At 46.6% G+C, this 18,037-nt stretch overlaps 1 protein-coding gene across 4 annotated transcripts in view; it reads right to left on the reverse strand.

Annotated features, from left to right (window-relative positions):
* Positions 1 to 2,942: 2,942 nt before the first annotated feature.
* Positions 2,943 to 18,037, reverse strand: part of SEC24C (SEC24 homolog C, COPII component) — a 38,590-nt gene continuing 23,495 nt past the window's right edge. For all 4 annotated transcript variants that reach the window (XM_075257833.1, XM_075257832.1, XM_075257834.1 and 1 more), the window contains 11 exons: positions 17,746 to 17,839; positions 17,528 to 17,644; positions 15,939 to 16,109; positions 14,752 to 14,848; positions 13,685 to 13,830; positions 13,172 to 13,310; positions 11,731 to 11,849; positions 11,440 to 11,619; positions 9,350 to 9,541; positions 8,856 to 8,945; positions 2,943 to 4,614 (listed from right to left, as the gene is read on the reverse strand). In XM_075257833.1, coding sequence (XP_075113934.1) covers positions 4,474 to 4,614; positions 8,856 to 8,945; positions 9,350 to 9,541; positions 11,440 to 11,619; positions 11,731 to 11,849; positions 13,172 to 13,310; positions 13,685 to 13,830; positions 14,752 to 14,848; positions 15,939 to 16,109; positions 17,528 to 17,644; positions 17,746 to 17,839 — 1,486 coding nt within the window. In that variant the 3' untranslated portion in view covers positions 2,943 to 4,473. The remainder of the gene's footprint in view (positions 4,615 to 8,855; positions 8,946 to 9,349; positions 9,542 to 11,439; positions 11,620 to 11,730; positions 11,850 to 13,171; positions 13,311 to 13,684; positions 13,831 to 14,751; positions 14,849 to 15,938; positions 16,110 to 17,527; positions 17,645 to 17,745; positions 17,840 to 18,037) is intronic.

Genomic DNA, 18,037 nt, shown 5'->3' on the forward strand with positions numbered 1-18,037 from the left:
GGACATGAATCTGGGGGAAAAGATGGAGGGACATGAATCTGGGGGCAGACATGGAGGGACATGAATCTGAGGGCAGAGATGTGGGACATGAATCTGGGGGCAGAGATGTGGGGACATGAATCTGGGGGCAGAGATGGAGAGGATATGAATCTGGGGGAAGAGATGGGGGACATGAATCTGGGGGCAGAGATGGAGGGACATGAATCTGAGGGCAGAGATGTGGGACATGAATCTGGGGGCAGAGATGTGGGCACATGAATCTGGGGGCAGAGATGGAGAGGACATGAATCTGGGGGCAGAGATGGAGGGACATGAATCTGGGGGCAGAGATGGAAGGGGGACATGAAACTGGGGGCAGATGAAGGGTGTATCTGAAACTGGGGGATAGAGGGGGGACATATAATTTACGGGTGACTGTAGGAGGATTATACTGTGTGCGGGCACATGAAAAATTAACGAGTGGGCGGAGTCAACACAAAAGTGGGCGGGGCTAAATTTGCCACGGCACACAGTTTGTCCCTCTTTCGGTTCTTCAAAAGTTGGGAGGTATGCTTATGTTTGAGAGTGCTGTGAATGCCGAGAAAATGAACTATAGTATGCAAACTAGAGCACAGGGGGCATCCCTCCAGGTTCCTGAGCACCGATCTAGCCAATGAAACCACACTCTTGTTAATGTTTGTGTCATACTCGTGAAAGGGCGGAGAGGGGAGGCCGGGGTCATGCGTGGAGGGAGAGGGGAGTCCCGTGTCGCGGCAGCCGCGGGGCAATGCTGGGGTTGCACTGCAGGTGTGTCGCGCACAAGGAGAAGGGGGCCGCGGACGAAGTCGTGAGTATTGCTAGTAGTTTATACTTCTCCCTTCAGCAGCAAAAAGTCAGATTTCCCAAAATGAGTGGCCTGAGGCGAAGGGCGCACGTTGTTGGACAGCAGAATTTTTGATTGATTGCAGAAACGCAGCAGAAATACAACACTGTATTTACAGTACCATCAGTGAATGAGAATTTGTGTAATGTCATCCACACAATGCATAAAAATGGTTTTGTTGCTTTTGCTCCCCTATACTTATATGGGGTTGGATAATGAAAAAGGCAGCAGAAAAAGAAAATTTGCTGAATCTTCTTTCCGTTTTGAAATTTGACCACATCTCCCAGTTCTCTTTCGGAGTCATGTGACCACTGGAACCAATTAGCAAGTAGCCTGTGATGTCACTACTGATGACATCACTGGTCCTCTTCCTGAGATTTGCTGTGGCCACTGATTAGCCTCAATGATCACATGACCAAGTGGAACTACAGAAGAGACCTGGGAGAATCCACCAGAGCAGAAGAACAGGGAGGCACGGGAGGACACCGGAGCATCGGGGGACAGGTTTTTTGTTTTGTTTTTTCCCCAGTGCCCCCTAGTTTATTTAAAAGTTAAAACGGTTGTTCTTTTTCGCCTGGACAACCCGTTTAGTCCGGGTTCACACAGGGTATTTCAGACTGAAATTTGACACAGGAATCCGCCTCAGATTCTGGACCAAAAACAGGTAGCCGCAGATGGACACTTATGCAGTGCATTGGCATCCAGTCGCGGCACTCCGCTCTGGATTAGGCGCAGTCAGCTTTGCCCTGGGCCCGAGGCCTAGAAGTTTGAAGCCGGCGCCGGAAGAAGACGCATGAAGAGGGCGTGCCTGTAGAAGGTGGAGGCGGCGCTGGAGATTTCTCTCGCAGCATTGGGGACTCCCCCAGTGCTGCGAGAGAACTGATTTGCATACTGACAAAAACCAGGATTTCTACCGAACGGCGGCACGGAGAAGACATCTAAAGGTAGGAGAAGAATAGCCTTTCTTAAGGCTATTCTTACGTGTTAGACACAAAAAGATTGAGTTTTAATGATAGGATCCATCAAACTTTTGCTTTATACAAAGGGATTATAAAGTTTTAAACATTTGTTTTCACAGAATAGGCGACAAGTGTCAACTATCATGTGACTGTCAGGTGAATGAGCGCCATACTATGTCTCTCTTTGGCCATCTCATAGGGATAAATGGAGCAGCAACATGCATTTGCTACTTACGATTTGGGGCCCTATTACTCAGACCCCATAAATACTTATCACTAGAGATGAGCGAACAGTGAAATATTTGAGATTTGATATTTGTTTCGAGTAGAGCCTCAATATTCGACTACTCGATCGACTATCGAATCTCATTATAGTCTATGGGAAAAAATGCTAGTTTCAGGGGAAACCACTGTTCGACTAAAGGAGAGTCCCCAAGTCTACGAATAGCAGGAGGAGAGTGTTCAGAAGGAACGCTGTGCAGTTAAAGCACGCAGACCCCATTATAGTCTATGGGGTCCGTGCGCTTTAACTGCACAGTGCTTGCAGTTGCACTGATAAAAAGTCAGCTCCCTTGTAACATCAAGCTGCCAGCTCTCCCAACTAGCAAGGATGACCCTGCGGCAAATCAACGCTGGTTCTGCAGCAGGCTCGTCCTTGCTAGTCAGGAGAGCTGGCAGCTTGCTGTTACGAGGGAGCTTACGTTGATTGGCCAGTGTACAGCATTCAGCCAATCAATGCTGGTTCTGCCGGAGGCTCGTCTGTGAGGAGGTGGAGTCTAAAATCGGACCACAATGGAGACTGCTGTGGTCCGATCTTAGACTCTGTCTCCTCACAGACGAGCCTCCGGCAGAACCAGCATTGATTGGCTGAATGCTGTACACTGTATAGCATTCGGCCAATCAACGCTGGTTCTGAATCAAATATTTACTGCGAATAGCTAGTAGTATTCGATCGAGTACGAATATTTCGAATACCGTAGTATTCGATCGAATACCTACTCGATCATCTCTACTTATCACCCTTTCCATGGACAAGTTTTTTCTAACCCTTTAAATGCCTAAACAATGGAATAATGAATAGAAGGCTGCACAATTAAGTGATTTTCCAAGCAATTCAAACTAAAAAAAAAAAAATCTGTATTTTTATTTCTTTACAAATTTAAAGATACAATGGCAAAACAAAGAAGAAAAGAAAGATTTTTTTAATATATAATTTATATTGTTTCCATCTTCAAATCAACACAGCAATTAATACTAAGCACTGGCACGGAGGCGGCTAGGGCCTCGCTTACTTCTGAGTGATCTAGGTGTTTGGTTTTTTAACGCTTTATATAAGAGGGGAAAATACTGACAGTCATCTACCATAAATAAATTTCTGGAGAAATTCATGTAGGAGGAGCTGAGGACTCTTGATCTGAGCAGGACTGTTCTCAGAGACCATTGTCCCTTCTTTTCAACAACGCGACACATGCGGAGATGGAACAGGGCATGGAATGCTGAATTCTTAAGGCTTGCGGACAGCTCAGTGCCTCCCCCTTCAGGACAAATAGGATGGAACAGTGATCGCCAACCTTAAATTAATTCTCAGCAGGTCGCCGCCTCAATGTGTACTGAATCTTTCGTTAAAATGAAAATACAAAACCTACTCAATCTAGATAGAGTCCCTGACTTTAAAGCCTTAATACAGGAGAAACGAAAAGAAACACAGACATATATTCTTGATTTTTTTTTTTCAGTAGCATCACACGCAGGTTCAGGAACATCATCAGTGCTGATATCCATAATATATGGCCATCTTGTCCCGAGAACCTGCACGCTCTATTCAGAAGCTTTGTGTACATAGCAAGTGGTCGTTTTATTTCGCTATATTTTATTATGCTATACTTACTCACTTTAACATTTCATTGCTTTAGTTTTCTACATCTATTTATTCAGACCTTCCCTCCATATACAATAGGATAAACCGAATGGATCATTCATGGAAATACCTGATTTAAAGGGACCGCCGGCTCCGCACAATAACTAACGTAAACTCTATTACGATACAGATCGGCTCATCCTGAAGAACAGAAAGCACAATTTTAAGGGTGCAAGTTATTTTCTGGGGAGGGAGTTTATCTAAAGTTATGGATGTGGCCATGTGCTGCAAATTAAAAAACAAACCCTGGTCTTCATTTCATGGAAAAGAAACGTACAATGGAGAGAGGTTTGTAGCCATCGGTGACCAGGGTTTCTTTATCAGACCCATTCACTCCAGTCTCATGAATCTGATCTACAGTATTAAACAATGTCGCGCTCTACGGCCACAGGTATACATTCCTTCCTAGATTAGATTTAGGGGTCGCGATGGACGTTCCCGTAACGACCTCATAGAAATGGTTTTATAGACAGGATTCTTATCATGGTTTATTATGTTGGAAAATATTTCTGGGTTTTCTCTTTTTCTATAGTAAACAATTTCTATTTAAGGTTTTCATTAAAGTGAGGGAAAGACGGGGAAGGAAGTTAAAATAAAAAGAAGGGAGGAGGAATCAGGAGGACAGAACGTCTTATCTGGTGTCTTGTTTTGTAGTAGCATAGTAAAAAGACCAAGGTGGTTAGCATAATATCTCCAATGTCACTGCCGGTGGGAACCCACCATGTCACTCGGCTCTAACTTAGAAGCTGTCGGATCTCCTTGTGCATGTGACACAGGAAATCTACATAAGAGGCTCCGCCATTTAGGTTCTTGTCTTCTACCAGCAGGTGTTTGAAAAACATCTCAAGCTTGTCATCTTGCTTGACGATCAGCAGCTACAAGAAAGGGGGGAGAAAACAGAGGTTAGTAAAGTTACCCTAAGGGTAAGTTCACACTGGGTTTTTTGGTCTGTAACCTGAGGCAGAGGCATACAGTGCATCGGCATCCGGTCACGCACTCCGCTCCGGATTAGGCCCAATGAATGGGCCTAGTCGGGAGGGAGTGTCTTCAGGTGACGTCTGGCCGCGGCATCCACCTGAAGAATGAGCTTGTCGCTTCTTTTTTTCAAGGGAGCTGGAACAAACTGCTCCGGATTAGGCCTAATGAAAGGACCTAGTCGGGAGTGTCTTCAGGCATGAGCATGTCCATTCTTTTTTCCTTGACCTGGAACAAACGGCTCCCAGAAAAAGAGCTATCTGGTGCTTTTCCCAGTAAGAATGAAACTATCTTAACAACAGTTATGCTTGTGATGAGTCTTGGATTTTAATCAGTGCAAATAAACACTAAGTTTTAAGGAGCTATTGGAGTGGAGCTGGATTTTTCCTTGTTGCATCTTGTGAATACGTCCCAGGCCGATGGGCATGATTTCCGAGCATCCTCCATCCTAAGGATTTATTTTCACACCATCATTCTGGATGTCGCAAATAGAAGGTCAAGTAAGTGGGCTGTGATCCCTTTACCTAACCCGTTGCTGTATTTTGAATCAGTGGGAATCACCTACCAAAAGAGGGGAAGGAGTTCCCCTGAGAAATTCCAGGGGAGGAGGTACGTCTAAGAATCTCTCGGCAAAACCGAAGAGGAAAGAGAATCAGGCAGTTGTGGCTGGCTGGAGATTTGTCCCAGCAGGTCAGAATCGCCAAGTGGAGAGGATGAGAGAGAAACTGAAAGGGTTGGCCAAGAAGGTTGAGCTCATCGTGCCCAAGACCCACATGTCGAGACGAAGAGCGCAAGGAGAGTACTTCCAAAGGTGGGACACATCAGACCTCAAGATTTTGGCCTCTAGGAGGAGAATCAGAGAGAGCTCGAGACAAGACCTTTTCTCATTGATGAGCCAGACGAACTGGCGAGGAAGGACCAAGTTGATCCAAAAGCTGGTCAGATTGTTTAATCTGGAGGGGCTTCACCAGGAGGTCATCCAAGTAAGGAATACGGCAACACCTCTGGAGCAGAGGATGGCCATGACAGACGCCATCACCTAGGTAAATACCCAGAGGGCAGAGGCTAGCCCGAAGGGGAAAGGGACAACTGGAAAGGTCGAGGGTCCACCACAAAACGAAGAAAATGTTGAAGGCACAGTGCGATGATGTAGATGGACCAATTATTTGCCCATCTCCAAGGATACTACCACAGACTGCAGACACAGACTAACCTGCTGAGCCACTTCAGGTCCATGATGGGACGAAGGGGGTAGTCTTTTTTGGGTATGTAGGACAATTAGGAGTAGTAGGAGATTGGAGACAACCTGGATTGGCAAAGAGACTCCGGCAAAAGTTGGAGTAGCTGGATGACACCACCTCTCCGGCCCAGGACCCAGACAACCCGCCTCCTGAGAGGCCCAGAGTGGGAGAAAACCTTCATGCCAAGGAGGTCTAGAAGAGGAAGGACAGAATGACTTGGTGCAGGACCGCCAGGGAGGTCTGGACTTGAAGGAAGGCTTCTTGGAACAGGAGAATGGCTGGCGCTTAGGATGCCTCTGGGGCAGGAATGACCTATTCCCCTCTGTGGCCTCAGGGATAAGCTTCTCAAAGCCTATAACAAAAATTTGGCACTGTTCAACCTGGAAAGGTTCCAAAAACAAATTCAAACTGTATGGCAAATAGCCACTGTGTTAGCGGCTGCCTTAGCAGATCTGGAGGCATTGCCAGGTACGTGGAAGCATTCAGGAATTCAGAGATGAGCAGCTGGTTGTCCTGGAGGGAAGCTGCATCAGGGTGGTTTGACCAAAGCTGTTTAGCACAGGAAATGCAGGCCTTGCTAACCCAAGATGCAGTGAAGTAAGGCCGCAGGGAGAAGCCAGCTACTACACTGACGAGGGAAGATACCTTCTTGCAGCAATTTGATAGCCAGCATTTAGGACAATGCAATACATCAGTTCTGCATTGCAAACAACAACAGAAGCAGTCCGTTCTCAGTCCGAGAGATCACTGAAGAAGGTGTAGTCCACTGAAGGCAGAATAGAAGTGTTGGAGAGCCTAGCCATCACGGGATCCACCGCAGGGGGCTCTAAATGATAGGAAGAGATACATGGGGCAGCTAGCTGACAATATCTCAGGATAGGCTGGCTAGCGCTCACTAGATACTGATATATAAAAGTACAATGCAGTAAATGATTGTGCCACTGGAGCAACTTGCTTCCTTTACCTTGAATGTTCCTCATTGCCAGCCAGGGGGAGCTAGAGACAGGTCACAGAATAACCTGGCAGAACTGCCCCAGAGATTACCTTCCACTTGGAGGTACACAGGTCAGGGGTGGGAAGGGACGTCCAGCTTCCAGTAGAAGACATAGGATGGTCCAGGGAGAAGCCACTGTGTCTTCAAGATGCATTCACACACACTCAACAGAGGAAGGAAATGTCCACTTGAAAGGATGGTTTCGGGTCCTCAGAGATCTGTAGGGTATTTCTACCGCATGGATGAGTTTCCGCATAGCAGCAGATATAGAAGAGTCTAGCTGATGCTCCAGGTCAGAGTCAGAGTGGTCCCCTAGAGAAGCAGACCGGGCAGGGGGAAGCAGAAATCCGCCTGTTCGAGTGGAGCTGTGAGTTGAGGCCTTATCTGGGTGTGCCCAGAGGAAGGGATGGAGGACCATGAAATGTAGGAAGACTTCCTTGTCCTCTTGCGGGGATGGCTCCTGTAACAGGAACTGTTATGGCACCCAGAAGGTGTCCTAGAGGCCACCGACTGAGCGGCGATTTGGGAAGGCAGCCGTTCGAAGGTCTCCACTACCGACTGGTTAAGTCTGTAAGTTAGCAATGGGTAAGGGAAACCTTCCCAGACCGGGGAAGGTGGAACCGGAGAAGAGCCAGGAGACTCCTGGGCTGGCTAAGAACCACTGTAGAGTGAGCAGACAGGCTGAGGCTGACCGCATGGTAACATCCTCTAACAGCGGGTGCATGCATAAAATGTGGCAACACCGAAGGGGGCCGAGGGGCAGCATGTCACTTCACAGGAGGGCATAGCAGGGAGGGCTCAAGGAATAAAAAGAAAAGGTAGCCTACCAGACCACAGAAGGAAGACCGGTCTCCAACTGCTGCAGACAGGCTGCACAGAGAGGAATCCCAGGAGAAGCGCATCCAGCAGAAGAGAAGAGTAGTCCAGCAGAAGGAACACCAGTAGCAGGAAGTGAACGAGAAAACTGTTCCTGAAGAGAAGGCCGTCCCTCTGGGATTCCCGTGCTGAAACAACTAGATGGGACAGCCCCCTGGCCAATGGGAGGGCTAGGAGGGGCCAGAAAGACCAAGGGAGCCTGGGGAAGGGGCAGGCCTAGTTGAGGCTTAGACGCCGGCGAAGCCCAGCAATGCCCAATAACCACCATAAGAGGAGGGAGCAGGCATACTCGCCTATGTTCTAAAACTTCTCATCCTTACCCCAGGCGCTGTAGGATTACCCCCTCGCACATGGTAGTGGGGTCACTGAAATATCTGGCTGCCGATGCAGCAAGCAGTGAGTGGGGACTTAGTGACCGGCGAGGTGCTCTATTACAGAGCGCTTACACCCGCAGGGGGTGCGACTAGTGTGACATACACGATGAAGACCCCCTAGTAGACAGGGCCGACAGCTTTTATTATCCTAGTGTCCGCCTCCTAGTGGCCGGGTCTATACCCAAGGTGCTGTGTCCCCCAGTGAAATATCCGAGATATTAAAAATTCATCTTGCAAAAACACAAGCCCTAAGAATAAGTTAATAAAAAAGAAACACACTGGTCCTTTAAGGCCCAAAATAGAGCAGTACTTAGAGGACCTGTCAGCTATCCGGACCTTATTCTAGCAATATTCTTCATAACTATATTATCATTCTTTATAAACCAGTTGTGAAACATCTTATAACAATGTATCGTCTGTTCCTGTGTTACTTAGGAATACATTTACAGCTGGGTGATAACACTTATTGATGTCTTCCTGTAAGGTCTCACACCAATCGATGACTACAGTATCAGACTGTCTAGGGACACCCCATTGCCAAGATAAACGGCAACACACAATTATCAATTTATTCATTAATTCATTGTTCTATCATGGGGAAATAACGTCTCACATCAGGAGAGGTGACAAGTAAAACTAAAGCACCATTTCCTTACCTTCATGTATCGCGGTCTCTGTGCTCTGAACATGGTGATAATGGCATGCATTTTACTTGAGACAGGGTTATCCAGAACGGGTAAAGAGCTCTAAAGACAGAATAATCACATTTATTACACACCAGATACACAAAATGACATCAAACTATGACGTTAACAAAACAACATGAAAGTTATTTTCCGTTTGAAATTACTTGACTGTCCATTAGACTGGGGAAGCACAGACAATTTTGCCCTCATGACATTGTGTCTATGGCAATGGTGATACAAAAAAACTAAAGAAAGGGGGGAAGAAGGTACATGCCATTATGAGAAGGGAGGTTTGGCGGGCAATGCTGCTACCAGAAATGACGTGCTGCAGCATATGGAACTTCAACTTAAATATCTTGTGCTGCCCTGTAGCATTTATTTAGTAATACTCCAAGAAGTGTCTGTCTGCAGCTCCCCATGACATATGTATATGTATTATATATAATGGATCTTCTTCAGCTTACCATGTTGCAGTCTATCTGGCTAAAGGAAGAAACGCCAAAAAGGTTCTGGAGAAGGGCCTGCTGTACGTTTGCACCAACCCAGATAAATAAATTCAAGCCATTCTCAAGCAAATAAATGTCGCCCTTGGAGAGTCGTTCTTCTGAGGTTCGAATAGCCACGGGCAGAGAATCGCTGGCAGGATCGACTTTGGACTGCAAGAAGAAAACATCCACACAAAGACATCAGATTCACTTTCCCAAGGGTTAAGGCTTGATTCTTACAGGGTGAAGACACTTCAAGGAAATTCAGCAGCAGGTTTTTTTGGGATTGGTTTGTGACAGCATACATGCTGGAAATGCAGCGCTAGGAAGGTTTAAAGTAGCTAGAAAAACGATATGAGCAAGGTGAAAACCCGAAGGGGACAGTACTTTTTGCTATGAGTTTTTTTTGCATGTGGATGAAATTTGGTGAAATCTCATCATTTTATTCTGGTACTGTTAGGGTTGAGCGATCGGGATCAGATCTTGATCGGCAATCGAATAAATTTCACGATCGTGTTCCGATCCTGCCTAAAAAAGAATCAGGAACGGAATTCCGATCCCTCAACCCTAGTTACCTGCACAGAACCGCTGCCTCTCCTCGGAGCTCCATGCAGTTGTTCTCTGTCCTCTCTCATTGACACGCCGGCAGAGCGCCCCCACCTCCCTAGGGTAGTGCTACTGATGCTGGGAGTAGGCGGGGCTTGTTGTGACTTAGGAGAGTGTGGGTGGGTAAGGGCAGGGAGACGTGAGTGATTCACTAGGAAGGCGGGGGCACGTACGGTGCTCTGCCTGCGTCAGAATGAGAGAGGGAAGAAACGAACATAGAACAACAGGGAAGTGGCGTACACACCGGGAGGGGAGGTGGCAGTGGTTCTGTGCAGGTAAGCAGACACCTAGGGGACTAAGTAGCCAGTGGATTTTTTTTAATCACTACACAGCGTGGAGTCCAAAAATTGAAGCCTTCAATTTTTGGACTCCACGCTGTGTAGTGAATAGGATAGTTTTTAAAATCCAATTTTCGATCATTAAAAAATCCCATTGACTTGCATTAGGATCGGAATTGGGATCAGATGGAAAATGATCAGAAATCGGATTTTAAAAACGATCTCGAAATCTCAAGATCGGCTCAACCCTAGGCAGTGTACATTGTAGCTGGTTTGTTTTTGAGTCCCCTTTTACTCTTCAAAGCAGCAAAACCGTAGTGAGGATAAGTGTGAGGTGACAGTCAATGAAGTGGCACGCCCGACATCTTCTCCTTTCAAACTCCTCCTCACTGGGTCTCCGCTTTCAGGTTTCCGTCTTCTGCCCGAGAAACTGGACAGGAGACGGAATCCGGCAATCACTTTTCAAACCTATTCATTTGAATGGGTTTGCAAAGTGTCGCCCGTGAGCGTCTTCTGTCTCTCTGCGGCAAAACAGGTTTTTTTTAACCGGACACAAAGTTGGAGATGCAGGAGTTTGTGTCCGGTTAAAAATAAAAGTTTCACTGCCGAGACCAGAAGACGCTCACGGGAGGACAATGACTGCCGGGTTTCCGTCTCCAGATGACGCAAACCCACAAAGCAGAGACTGGGCGCAGATGTGACCCCACCCTAAACCGTTAGGGACAAGGCCTCAGTGATCAGTGCCCTAAAATGCTCTTTTCCACAAGTGCTTTACAACAACAGGCTATGTTTCAGGAGATGGACCATAAGTTTGCAGATTCATTAAATCATACCAAAGTCAATTTTTAGCAAAGAAATCAATCAGATGGGTTAAATGGTAAGAATCAGCACAATGCCTCTTTCACATGGTCAGTATTTGGCTTCAGTATTTGTAAATCATAGCAAAGTATGAAACCCATAGTGATAAACTACAATGGAAAAAATTTGCACCTCTTCCATGTTCTGGAACAACTTTGAGTTTTGAGATACAAACACTGGTGAAAAATAATGACCAAATACTGACCGTGTGAAAGCACGCCTGCTCCACGGTGGTAGGGTACATCTGCACAAGGCCAATCGTTAAGGGGGTAAAGCATGAGCGGCCATCACAGCTAGAACATTGGACTCCACATGAAAAGAACTTACAAAAGGCAAAAGTCTTGGGTAGAAAAAGACATTGGTATCTGAAACATCCATGGAAGAAATAAGCTGCCGGATATAAGCCCGGTCATCAATGGTCACCTCCGGACCAGGCTGCAGCACATCGCTCTTCAGTATACAGTTCAGGTATACAGGAAGGAGCTTCATGCATTCTGGGAGGATCAGCTAGAACAAAAGAAAACATTTTTGAGTGTCATTTCCATAGACTGTAAAAAGTGAGGAACAATGAAAAAAAAAAATAAAGTAAGCCTTTTGCCTTTTTAAGAAGCTGGTTACCTGTCCGGCAGACGAAGGACTAGCACAATTCTTGCGATAACAGGCCAGGATCTGTGCACATTGACTGATCAGGGTATCTCGGACAGACTTTGTTGGGTTACTTAGAACTCCCCTGAAAGCTGTGAAAATACAGAGATAGATGTATGGTAGTACAAGGATGTGTATGGAGGAGTCTGGGAAAAACCACTGCCTGCTAAAGAAGGGGCTCGTGCCCAATAGTTTCTGAAGATCTATGGTAGGAGTCAGCAATTAGATTAAGAATATCTGAATGACTCACACTGCCAGTGGTTAAAGGACATGTCACTAACTTTACACTATATTATCAGGACACTTTGGTACGTCAAGAACCGAACCACAATTCAGTAGCGTGTAAAAAGGGGAGTGCCCTAAAATAATTGTTCATTAATGGAAGCAAAACATTCAATTAACCGTGATTTTGATCATAAACAAATAGTCCTAATGTATGGGTATGTTTATTTCAGTTTCCTGACTCTAAGTTCACATGTGAACATGAGATTTTGTCCTTCGGGTACACCTGGGGAACCAAAAAACAGAACCAAATCTGCTTAAAGGGATCCTATCATTAAAATCACATCAAATCACTCAATCACGCATAGGAATAGCCTTAAGAAAGGCTATTCTTTTCCTACCTTTAGAGGTCTTCTCCACACCGGCGTTCCATAGAAATCCCGTTTTCTTCAGTATGCAAATGAGTTCTCTCACATAACAGGGGGCGGGCCCCAATACTGTGAGAGAAATCTTCAGCGCTGCCTCCATCTTCTTCATGAATGCCCTCTCTGCGCGCCTTCTTCTAGAGCTGGGTTCAAACTTCTACACATGCGTAGTTGGCTCTGCTGTTGGGCCTCGGGCAGAGCAGACTGCGCATGCCCGTCTGGTGTAAGCGGCCATTTTCTTGTGGCTGCTTACACAGTAAGCTGGGGTAAGCGGCCACAAAAAAATGGCCGCGTACATGTGCAGTCGGCTCTGTCAGAGTCCCAATGGCAGAGCCAACTGCGCATGCATAGAAGTTTGAACCCAGCTCTGCAAGAAGATGTGCAGAGAGACCGTTCCTGAAGAAGATGGAGGCATCGCTGTAGAGCTCTCTTGCAGCATTGGGGATGCCCCCAGTGCTGTTTGAGCACTGGGGCCCACCCCCAGTGCTGTTTGAGCGCTGGGGCCCGCCCCCAGTGCTGCGAGAGAACTCATTTGCATACAGACGAAAACCGAGATTTCTACCGAACGGCGTCGCGGAGAAGACATCTAAAGATAGAAGAATAGCCTCTCTATGTGTTAGTCAGAAAAAAAATGGTATCCAATGGTATCCTTCTGTACTACATTACCATAAATGCATGTGCCAAAACAAGTCTCAAAAATGAATAATGTGACAATAAGTTGTAATATTAGCTTATGTTACAGACTGCGAATGTAGTAAGAGACTTACCAAACTTGGCAAAGTAGTTGATAAGCGAGTCCGTCTCGCAGTTTCGATATAAATCTGCCAACTGTGTGCAGCAATTCAAAGCCATGTTGTGTATACGAAGTCTACGCTGCCCTCCACAACTGGTGTACAGTATAGCACACTAAAAGCAACAAAACCAAGAGAATGTTACATGCCCAACGTTTTGTAAGCCGAGGAAGAGAATATAATTAAACCGTAATAATCTTTGAAGGGGACCAGACAGATTGTCTTTAGCAAATACTTGTACTCACCATGAAAAACTAATTTTGGAGAATGTTTTCTTATAACTATGTTGTAGATGGGGGTTGGCAACCTTCAGCACTCCAGATGTTGTAAAACTACAACTCCCAGCATGCATACCTGCTCTGCTGTTCTTGGAACACCCAAGGAAGGGAATGGAGCATGTTGGGAGTTGTAGTTTCACAGCATCTTGAGATCTGAAGGTTGCAGGCCCCTGTTGTAGATCATAGGATAACCCACGTGCCCATATCTTACCTGAAGGAGTGCACCGATATCTTCATTCAGTTTATCATCATGCTTGAACTCGACAGTTACGGTTTTATCACAATCCAGCCCTGCCAGTTCAACATCTGTGGTGTTGCTCATGTAAAATGCCCCAAAGAAGTCAGTCGCCCGGATGCCTGGAACAGAAGTGGTGTGATAATTTAGCGTATGTATATATGCCCCTCAAAGGGTCTGCCTGGTTGGGAAAGCCCACGGATATCCACGGAAACTAGAATTCTTAATTTCCGTTGTGTGGGCGCTACACAGATTACTAACATTTATTGCCCGGCTTACAGTAGTAGGGCGCACTAATCCGCTTGCACAATAAAATAGCCGGCCAAAGAAAACATTTCCTTTAAAGGGATCCTATCATTAAAACTCAATTTTTTGTCCCTAACACGTAGGAATAGCATTAAGAAAGGCTATTCTTCTCCCACCTTTAGATGTCTTCTCTGCACCGTCGTTCGGTAGAAATCCCGGTTTTCGTTGGTATGCAAATGAGTTTTCTCGCAGAACTGGGGGCGGTCCCAATGTTGCAAGACAACTCTCCAGCGCCGCCTCTATCTTCTTCAGGAACGTCCTCTTCATGTGTCTTTTCCGGCGCAGGCTTCAAGCTTCTAGGCCTCGGGCAAAGTCGACTGCGCATGCCCATAGGCCACAGGAAAATGGCCGCTTACACAGTATTGTAAGTGATAATTTTCTTGTGACCTGTGGGCATGTGCAGTCGGATGCCCAAGGCCTTGTAGTTTGAAGCCACCGCCGGAAGAAGACGCGAAGCGAGCCCGTTCCTGAAGAAGATGGAGGCGGTGTTGGAGAGTTCTCTCCTAGCATTGGGGACGCCCCCAGTGCTGTTTGAGCACTGGGGCCCACCCCCAGTACTGCGAGAGAACTCATTTGCATACCGACGAAAACCGGGATTTCTACGGAACGGCAGCGCGGAGCAGACATCTAAAGGTAGGAGAAGAATAGCCTTTCTTAAGTCTATTCCTACATGTTAGAGACAAAAAAATTTAGTTTTATTGATAGGATCCCTTTAAGCAACATCCTTACATACTCACCCGTGCTAGTTCGGACTCGCATAACTGCATCAAAACCAATATCTTTCTGGACATCTCTGCGCAGATCATTCACAAACCTCTCCCTATCAGTTTCCATCTATTATAGGAAAAAAAAAAAAAAAAGACATTGCATTTTGCCCAATTGTTTCGCAACACAAGTACATACTTAAAGGGGTCATACGGTTTCTAAAATTGAAGGCCTACCCTCCGGGGGTCCGAAGATACTTACATACTAAGAGCCGCTCTGCTCACTCGCCATACAAATTGTAGCGGCGAGTGTCAGGACTGCAGCGTTGCAGTACCAGTTTGTACGGCGAGTATGTAAACAATACCGCGAACAGCGCAGTCTCAGTATCGGTGACCTGCGTGGGAGCCGGGTGTCTGACTCCTGCAGATCTAATATTGATGACCTGTGCTAAAGATAGGCCATCAATTTTAGAAACTGCATAACCCTTTTAAAGGGATCCTATCATTAAAACACAATTTTTTCTGCCTACCACGTAGGAAAAGCCTTAAGAAAGCCTATTCGTTTCCTACCTTTAGATGTCTTCTCCGCGCCGCCATTCGGTATAAATCTTGGTTTTTGTCAGTATGCAAATGAGTTCTATTGCAGCACTGGGGGCGTCCCCAATGCTGCGAGAGAACTCTCCAGCGCCACCTCCATCTTCAGGATCGTCCTCTTCACATCTTCTTCCGGCACAGGCGGTCAAACTTGTAGGCCTCGGGCAGAACCGACTGCGCATACCCACGTCCACAAGAAAAATGGCACTTACATAGTAAGTAAGCGGCCATTTTCTAGTGGTCTGTGGGCATGTGCAGTCGGGCTTTGCCCTAAGGCTGAGGCCTAGAAGTTTGAAACTAGCTCTGTTAGAAGACGCAGAGAGGCCGTTCCAGTAGAAGATGGCGGCATCGCTGGAGATTTCCCTCGCAGCATTGGGCACGCCCCCAGTGCTGCGAGAGAACTCATTTGCATACCAACGAAAACCGGGATTTCTAGCAAACAGCGGAGTGGAGAAGACATCTAAAGGTAAGAGAAGAATAGCCTTTCTTAAGGCTATTCCTACGTGGTAGGCAGAAAAAAAATTGTGTTTTAATGATAGAATCCCTTTAAGTAATAGGAACATCCACACAGTACACCAAGGATGGAAGAGATGTGTATGAACTTGCATTTCATAGAAAAAGCTTACCTGAAAGAAAGTGTACTTGTAAACGGAGCCCCCAGTCTGGTAGGGAACCACACCAAGTGTGGCGACATCAATATACTGGTTTGGAAAGAGGAAAAGGTCCACACAGCAGCCCTGCGCTACACAGTCCTTGGCCAGGTTATTATAGAACGTTGTCTGAGGTTGGAATAGGGTCTGCGTGAGTAAAAACAAGTAATGAGACAGACTTATTCATTTCTGAATCTCCCCACTTAATTCATACGTCTATAAAAGAGCTAATGTATTAAAAGCAGATTAACGACTATTAACTTGTTCACTTTCTGTTCAAAGGGTTAATAATAATAATAATACTAAAACACTTTCAATTTTTTTTTTCATTTTGGATGCAACGGTTGGAAGAGACCATTACACGGCTTGACGGGTTATTCCATCCTTAAAGGGGTTGTCACAAGGATCCTATCTATAATGCTTGTAAATGTGAATGTAAGACTTTTCCTAAATACACTGCTTCAGCAAAACTGCTTTGTTTGGCCACTATCTCACTTTATTCATTTTTTTGTGGCCACAGCCCTGACCTGAGTCAAGTGATGTGTCTGCCTGCTCTCAGGGGGGAGGGAGGAGGGGCTAAGTACACGGGAGCGAGCCTGGAGGGAAGTTTACCCTTTGGGGGACAGGTGAAGCCAGCAACATCGCTATGTGCCTGCCCTGCATGAAGACAGCAGCGGCAGAAGCGATGCTGCTATTCCGGGGAGGGGGGGGGGGGCGGGGACGGAGGAGCGGAATAACAGCATCGCTTCTGCCGCTGCTGTCTTCATGCAGGGCAGGCACATAGCGATGTTGCTGGCTTCACCTGTGCCGGTATCTAACTCCCCGGCATCCGCTGTAATAGGCGGATGCTGGGGACTGTTAGACGCCGGCACAGGCACATCGCTATGCTTCTGCCCTGCATGAAGCCAGCAGCGGCAGAAGCGATGCTGTTATTCCGCTCCTCCGTCCCCGCCCCCCCCCCCCCCCTCCCCGGAATAGCAGCATCGCTTCTGCCGCTGCTGTCTTCATGCAGGGCAGGCACATAGCGATGTTGCTGGCTTCACCTGTGCCGGTATCTAACTCCCCGGCATCCGCTGTAATAGGCGGATGCTGGGGACTGTTAGACGCCGGCACAGGCACATCGCTATGCTTCTGCCCTGCATGAAGCCAGCAGCGGCAGAAGCGATGCTGTTCCGCTCCGGGGTCACATATGCAAAGCCAAGTGGCAAGATGCCGCCGGCCCTGCGTGCAAGCTCATACACCAGTCTAGCCTTCACAATGCTAATACAGACCCGCAGGGTGTCGGGTCTGTATTCGCATTGTGAAGGGTAGACTGGTGTATGAGCGCACACGCAGGGCCGGCGGCATCTCGCCGCTTGGCTTTGCATATGTGACCTCGCCCACCAATGACGAGACAAAGCCGGAAGACAGAAGATTTTAGAGGAACGAAGACGGGTAAGTATGCGACGTGGGAATACCCCTTTAAACCTGGACCATAAGAAAACCCAGTATTAGTCTCATCTATTGATGGTTGGCAAGGATTTCGGTATACATTAGGCAGCGTTAAGTACAGATTTTATAGACACCTTTTCTTTGTCTGTATTGAGAAGCTTTTTATCATCTCTGTTCTTCATCTTCCCTGGGGCTTCAGCAATAGGAAGAGTTGTGTGAAACACAAAAAGCTTTCCTGCACATTCTGCTGCCTGAAAAAAAATAAAAAATAAAAAAAAATACAAGAATGTCAGCTGATCTGTAAGACATGATGACAGCTTCACAGAATAGCTTGAGTTTACAAGTTGCTTACCTTCAGGGCTTCCAAACCAGCCTGAATAACAGGCGCAAAGACAGTCTCGGTTTCTCTTGTGTCTGCAAACAGCTCTGGAATCTGGTCTAGCAAACTGTAAGACAAAGGGGAGGAGCATTTACTGGCTGTTACTTTTGCTAGAAGCACTTGCGAGGGTTCTCCAGCTCTACGTAAGTGATGGCCTATCCTCAATATCAAATTAATGGGGTCCAATTCTCAGGAATCCCATCGATGAGCAGAGCAACACAGTCGCATTCAAGGTAACAGGATTAAGCTGCAGTACCAGCCTCTA

This window comes from Leptodactylus fuscus, chromosome 10 (assembly GCF_031893055.1).
Source record: "Leptodactylus fuscus isolate aLepFus1 chromosome 10, aLepFus1.hap2, whole genome shotgun sequence".
NCBI classification, from domain to species: Eukaryota; Metazoa; Chordata; class Amphibia; order Anura; family Leptodactylidae; genus Leptodactylus; species Leptodactylus fuscus.